Source organism: Echinops telfairi, unplaced genomic scaffold (genome assembly GCF_000313985.2).
Source record: "Echinops telfairi isolate 266 unplaced genomic scaffold, ASM31398v2 ScPeMD7_7469;HRSCAF=8507_1, whole genome shotgun sequence".
Lineage (NCBI taxonomy): Eukaryota > Metazoa > Chordata > Mammalia > Afrosoricida > Tenrecidae > Echinops > Echinops telfairi.
Genome location: NW_022111373.1, coordinates 52,121,983 through 52,129,510, shown reverse-complemented (window position 1 = coordinate 52,129,510; position 7,528 = coordinate 52,121,983). Strand labels below are relative to the sequence as shown.

Below are 7,528 nucleotides of genomic sequence, written 5' to 3'. Positions count from 1 at the left end.
GTTTCTGGGTTGGTTTTCCCAGATTCTTGCTTCTCAATAGAGAATTCACATGGCAGAGCACTTCTGTAAATCCAAGTAATTTTTATGAGGGAAAGGGGAAGTTGCAGGTAATACAGTCTCAGATAGGACGTGCTATCTTTGGAAAGCATGCAAGGCTGCAGCGACAGGACCACGCAAAAGTTCGCAGTGACCAAAGATGGCTGCTTCAGGGGATCGTGGAAAAATCCATTAAGAGGAGGCCACCAAAATAAATAAATAAAAAAGAGGAGGCCACCGAACCAAAAGAGGAGCATAGGGTAGTATCATAACCCAAAAAGAAAGCTCCAGAACTGAAAGTGATAGGGTCTGTCAAAGGAGAAGGGGGCTGGGGAGATAGAGTTGAGGGGAGAGAGAGCCAACAAGAGGAGAGTGCAGGGGAGAGAGGTCTGAGAGGGCACCGGCATGCAAACTGAGCATGCAGAAAGATCCTGCCCCGCTGAACTGACCAGAGAGCCTGTCCTCAGTTTCTGCTTTTTATCCCATCTGCACCTAGGTGACCTTCATCTATGCATGCCCAGCTTTGGACCTTTGCCCATAGGTGTCTACTGTGTGCTTGGTTTCTCTCTAACCCTTTATTGTGGCATGGCCAGCTAATTTTCATGTACCAGTGGCATTGGTGGAGACAACCCCCTTTATCCCAATCTTCCTACCTCTCAGTGGTGAACTGCTGACCTTGCAGTTAGCAGCCCAATCCATAACCAAACCCGGGCCCTTCACACTTATTTCCATCTCATCTAAATTAAGTTTCCTTCATTATCCTATATCCTGTATCCTGGGTTATCTTCAAAGCCCTTACCACAATCTGTAATTAATAGTGGTTTATTTACCTTTTTAATGTGCGCCTTCTCCACTAGGCTTTAAGTTTTATAAAGATAGGGATTGTTCACCATTGTACCCCCAGCTCTTGCATAATACCTGGCATACAGTTATGCAGGCACAATAAATGTTGGTCCATCATCTCTCAAAAGAGCTTTCTTATATCCGATTGAATCCCAGTGCAGCACTGCTGTGAATGCTAGCTATTTGGATGGAAGTCTCAAAAGACATTCTACACTTGCTTTTACCTCTTAAGGATTCTTACAATCGTATTAAAGTCATTTGCTACTTAAGTTTGATACAGTTAAAAATGAAAGGAAATAACCTTCTTTTGTAATGTAGTCATTGTTAGTTAAATTTCTTTATTCTAGGATGGAAGGCTTACCTCATATTACAGCCATTTGCTCCTTAAGTACTGTACAGTGAAAATGAGAGGATATAAGCTTTTTCTTTTGTAATATAATCTGTATTATTTAAATTTCTTTATTCTAGGGATGAAGCCTCACATCATGTACAGCTATTTGCTCCTTCGGTATTTTACGGTGAAAATGAAAGGAAATAAGTGTCTGCTTTTGTAAGGCACTGAAGAGTTATTTAAATTTCTTTATTTCAGGATGGAAGACTCACTTTTCATCCAGGAAGTCAGGTCGTGAAGCTTCCTTTTCTCAACTTCATGAAAGCTCATGGAGCTACCTTTCTCAATGCGTACACCAACTCTCCAATTTGTTGCCCGTCACGAGCAGGTATGAATAGGCCGAATTCAACGGAAGTAAGTGACTACACCTTGAAACTACATTCACAATGAAAACGATTATGCCCAAAAGTGGAATAACACATCATGTGTGTTACTTAATAAGTTTAGGTTTTTTGTTTATGTAAAATTAGCAAAGTGTAACATCTGACCTCCTGTCACATATAGAGACCATGAAGAATTAGCAAGTAATTCACTGTGGTTTATTTGTTTGTTTTTCTTGTGAGATGGGTTTTCATCGATCGGTGGGATTATTAGAATTTCTAATTAATTTTTCAAAGGCAGGAAATCAAATGGTGGATCTCACTGAGCAAATCTGCTACAAAATATCTCTATGAAGTGTTAAAAAGCAAAGAGGTTCTTTAACGATTAAAATGTGCCCGACCAGGCCGTCAGAGTTTCCATGACAAAGTGTAAGTGGAATTCAAAAGTACAATTGCCATTGAGTCAGGTCCAAGTCATACTCACGCTGTAGGACAAAACAGATCTGTCCCTCCTGGGCCCCAGGCTGTCCTCCTTATGGAAGCCGACTGCCACCTTGTCCTCTCTCAGAGAACCTGGTAGACTAGAACTGCTGGCCTTGCAATTAGCATTCAAGTGCTTAACCACTGTGCTCACTTATTAAACCACAAATCATTAAGAAACAGGAAAAATCGTGTTTCTATGAATTCTGTTGGTCTGTAGGACCTGACAGGAGTTGTTTTTATTTTCCCTTTTTCTGGTTTTGGAGTGTTTGATTTGGAACCCATAAATAGCATCTAACAATTTAGTTTTGTCCCTGAGCTACTGGTATGATTTTTACCACTATTTTGTATTATTTTTCAGCAATGTGGAGTGGCCTCTTCATTCACTTAACACAGTCTTGGAATAATTTTAAGGGCCTAGAGCCAAATTATACAACATGGATGGATGTCATGGAGAAGCATGGCTACCGAACACAGAAATTTGGAAAACTGGATTATACTTCAGGACACCACTCTGTTAGGTAAAAAAGATAAAAGCAAAAAGAATACTGTGTTAGGTCAGGTTGACTAGAGAAACCAATGTGTGAGAAAGAGCTTTATATCAAGAAGCGGTTATATATATCAGGGAAACATCCCCGCCCAGTCCAGCTCAAGTCCCTAAGTCTGATATGAGTAGTCTATCAGTCGCTCTTCAGACGCACGCAGCCACATGCAATGAGGCAGAATGCAGAAAGGCCACAGGCCGGTGTGTGCAAGGTCTGTGGATCCAATGGCTCACTTCATCACAGGGCTTTGTCAGGTCTCAGAGTGGAGGCAGAGAGGAAGGGGAAAGTTCCCAGGATCCTCCTCATGAGAAGGCCACGCCCACAAGGAGGTACCATCAGGCTGTGACCTGATTGACAGGCAAGACTCCACCCCTACCTTGTTACAGGTGCCATGTTGGCACAAAAAATCCATAACTATCACAAATACTATTAGGCAGCCTTCTGCTATAGCCCATATGTGGACTCTTTTTTACTTTTTTGGTTCCCCTCTTAATGTTAATTCCTTGATTATGTTAATCTACCATAACTTTTAGCTTTCTTTAATCTTCTTGAAACATTTAAATTGCTAATATGCTGGTCATTTTGTTTTTCTTAACTACTAAAGGACCATAAATAGTGTCTCTAAAATTGGTTAAAATATGATTGATTTTTATTGACTTCATGATATAATAGCTAATTTATTACTGATCTTATAATCTGCTTTTAAAAATCACAGTCTTTTTGCTCCTTACCTATGTAGTTCTTTCCAACACGAATCTATTATAGGGCAATTCTGCTGCCCTACACCTGCTTTATTAAGTTCCCAACAACCAGGCTGCCCAGCGCAGTGGTTCAGAGTGCAAGTCTAGAATCAGACTGTTCCACCTCTGCCAAACTTCTCTTGTGTTGTCCTGGGCACATTACCGAAGCTAACTGACCAAACTTCCATTTCCTTGCTGTGATGATTAAGTGAAATAGCACGTGCTGGAAAATGCTAGCATATTAGGCTTCAAGGTGAGTTCTTGACTGGTATCTAGAAATTTGGAGGTTGCTGGTTCACCCAACATTTCCTAACTGGTAAGAGTGGCATTCTGTCCCTAAACCCTTTGTGCGGTGTTTAGACCAAACATTTGCTCTCTTTCAGGTAGTCTGGAATTTTGCCGCTTGTTAGACAGAGAATAAATCAGAGAATGATCAAATCTCTCTAGGAAGAAGTGCAGCCAGAATGCTCCTTAAAAGCGAAAATAGTGAGACGTTGTTTCGTGTATTTGGACATGTAAGCAGGAGAGACCCATGCCTGGAGAAGGATATCATGCTTAGTAAAGTCGAGGGTAAGTGGAAAAGGTGACAACTCAGCAGAGCGGATTGTTACAGCGGTTACAGTGGGCTTAAACATAGGGGCAGTTATGAGGATGGCATAGGATCAGATGGGATTTCATCTGTTGGGTTGTATAGGGTCCATGTGACTTGGAACTGACTAGCTAGTACCTCAACAACAGGCAACAATGCCTTTGTGGGCAGCCCCCAATCAAAACCCTCTAATGAGCTGACTTGGTAAGCATTTCACGCGTGCTGTCACAATTCAGTGCTGGAGGAATTAAACATGCCCTGTATGCCTCCAACTCATTGCCTTTGAGTCAAGTCTGACTCACCGTGAACTTATAGGATGGAATAGAACTACCTGTTTGGGTATCTGAGGCTGTAAAGCCTATGGGAACTGAAAGGTTCATTTTTGTTTCACAGAGCAACTGGTGGGTTCGAACTGAGCACCTTTTAGTTACCAGCCCAACTCCTAATCCACTAGGCTACCCAGAGCAGTTGCATCCTAGTTACACATTGGGCTGCTAATTGCAAGGTCAGCCGTTTGAAACTACCAGCTTCTTCTCAAGGGAAAGACGAGACTTTCTCATCTCCTAAAGAGTTATAGTCTCGAAAACGCAAAGGGGAAGTTCTGCCTTGTCCTAGGGCCACTGTGAGTCAGAAAGGACTCGATGGGAGTGAGTTTTTGAGTTTTTGTGTGTCTCCACACGAAGAAGATTCTGGGAAGCTTCTGCCTGCTTTATTCCGTACTATCCCAAGTCCTTCCCCTTTGGTTGTCCTACCCTGTATCATTTCTGCCTTCTAAGTCACAGCCATTGCCATGAAGATGACTATTGTACATCCTGTTAGTCCTTTTAGTGAACTGGGCATGAGCTAGGGACCCCTGACACAGCGCTGGGGAAGACCTTAGAGCAGCCCCCTTACTTCCAAAGAGCCATACTCCCTGCCGCTGACTTGGTCCCAACGTGTATCGGCCCCATTGGGCGGTGTGGAACTGCCCCTGTGGGTTTCCGAGACTATTTTATGAGAGTAGAAAGCCTCTTACATCTCCCACAGAGCAGCTGGTGGTTTTGAACTGTTGACCTTACAGTTAGCAGCCCAATGCACGATAGCAGATGTGATTTGAAGTTAATGATAGTAGTACTTGATAATTAAGATAAACTAATGGTGGTAAATAAGAAATTTTTAAAATGGTGAGTTTGGAGTAAACTGGTAATAACTTAAAAAACAAAACACTGCCATTGAGTCAATGCTAACTCATACTAAAGCATAGGGTAGAACTGCCCCTGTGAGTTTCTAAAACCATAACTGTTCACGGGTGTACACGGCCTGTTGTCTTTCTCCTGCTGAGCAGCTGGTAGTTTTGAAGTGCTGATCTTGCAGATCACAGCCCAACACATAACCATTCTGTCACTAGGGCCCCCTAACTGGTAATAAAATAAAATAACCTAGAATAAACCTGAGTGTTAAGTTTTCTCATCTGGTTATGTTCTTTTTCATCTTTTCTGACTTCCAAAATCTAAAAGGAAGTAAACTGAAAACCCAGGAGTGTTCCCAGCATCTTCTCTTTACCTCAGTCTCCTCGTTCCTCCCCGATCGCTGTCCTGCTTCTAAAACAGTTCTCCTTTCATTCACTTCTTACCATCACCACCAGGTACTGTGTGAATTACTGCTGTCGCTTTCTAACTGGACTCTCCTAGCATTGCTTGACCCAGTTTCCGTAAGTATCCAGAGTGACCCTTTTTAAATGTACACCTCATTACATGACACGCCTACTTAAAATCCTGCAGGATTGATCCTTTGTCAGGTATCTTGAAACCCCAAATCCACAGCATGGATTTAGTATAACCTACATGATGAGCTAGCCCCGGCCGACCTCCGGGATAATGTAGTTGCACTCCCTCCCTCCCTCAGTGTGCACCAAGTACTCAAGTTTTCTACATTTTTGAACATGTTTTTTAATGATCTCTGGACCACTGCAAAATTAGCCCATGTAAAATGTTCTCCCTCCTGCTGCCTGGCTAATGCCGAAGAAAGAAAGCAGGGAGAAGCAAGGGTAGCATATAGTGGAAAGGTTTGAAGAGGTTTCATAAATTGAATAATGGTTATGTTAGCTGCTTTTTCTTTAGATGTATGGATATTATAACACTGTACTTCAGGATAGATCTTAAAATGTTCTTTTGATGATAAATGCAAAACTGTTCCTCCCAAATGTGTCATTCCCTGCACAGTAGCCCATATGATTACCCATTTCAAAATGGCCAAGACTGGTCCATTTCAGTTCAATAATGTTACAATTAATCTGAAACAGATCAAACATGTAATCAGGATACACTGAGAATTAGTAGTTGGGATATGAATACAAGAGTTGGAAACAAGAAGGATCGGTATTTGAAACACCAGAACTGGTGATAGAAACAATACCAAAGAGTGATAGAATGCTCTAAGACCAATAACTTATATTGCCTAACGACCTTTTGTTCTTTTTAAATTAATTATTTTTATTTTAATAACTCATTTTATTAGGAGCTCTTAAAACTTTTATAACAATCCATACATCAATTGTATCAAGCACATTTGTAGATATGTTGCCATCATCCTTTTCAAAACATTTTCTTTCTACTTGAGTCCTTGGAATCAGCTCCTCTTTTTTTCCCCTCTCTCCCCCACCTTCCTACCCTCATGAACCCTTGATAAATTATAAATTATTAGTTAAGAACTTTTTCCATAACACAAATGTCAACTCTACACAGGGACCTCACCAAATGGAGTATGTGAGAAACAAATGGACTACATCTATGGAAAAAGATGGTGGAGAAACTCAGTATCATCAGTCAGGATAAGACCAGGAGACAACTGAGAAACAGACCATCAATTGCTCACATGCAAGTTCTAGTTGAAGCTAAAGAAAATTAACGCAAGTTTACAAGAATTAAAGTACAACCTTGAATTATTTCTGAATTTAAAGACATATGAATAGATTTGACTTATGACACTAATCTAATGGCTAAAGGTCAGAGTAGTTATGGGATGATATCAAACATAAAGCAAAAATGCATCAAAAAGCAAGAAAAGGACAAAATGGATGTCAGAAGAGATTTGCTCTTGAGCACAGGGTAGCTAATGTGGAAGGAAGAAATGATGATTAAAAGAGCTGAATAAAAGATTTCAAGAGGTAGCTTGAGATGACCTGTAAAACATTAAAATAAAATGTGCAAAGACCTGGAGTTCGAAAACTAAAAAAACACAATGTGCATTTCTTAAGCTGAAAGGACTGGGGGTAGGAGAGATATTAGCCTCAAGTTGCAATACTGACGGAGTCTATAGGCAGAAAATTGAATGATGCTAGAAACAGCAAAAGAAGATGCAAAGAAAAAAGAATCACTGTACCAAAAGGAATTGGTAGACATTCAACCATTTCAGGAGGTAGCATGTGATCAAGAACCAACAGTCCTGAAAGACGTCAAAGCTCACTGAAGGCATTGGGAAAACCTAGGCTTCAGGAACTGACAGGAAAGCCAGTTAAGATACATTTATATATAATAATAGGGAAACAGATCTATGTACATATATTTATATGTTGAGTATCAAGGTAGCAGATGGACATTGGGCCT

At 40.8% G+C, this 7,528-nt stretch overlaps 1 protein-coding gene across 1 annotated transcript in view; it reads left to right on the top strand.

Annotated features, from left to right (window-relative positions):
- Positions 1-7,528, top strand: part of ARSK (arylsulfatase family member K) — a 32,116-nt gene that overhangs the window by 3,054 nt on the left and 21,534 nt on the right. Inside the window, exons 2-3 of the mRNA XM_004703479.2 lie at positions 1,469-1,598; positions 2,432-2,591. Of these exons, the coding sequence (XP_004703536.1) occupies positions 1,469-1,598; positions 2,432-2,591 (290 nt within the window). The remainder of the gene's footprint in view (positions 1-1,468; positions 1,599-2,431; positions 2,592-7,528) is intronic.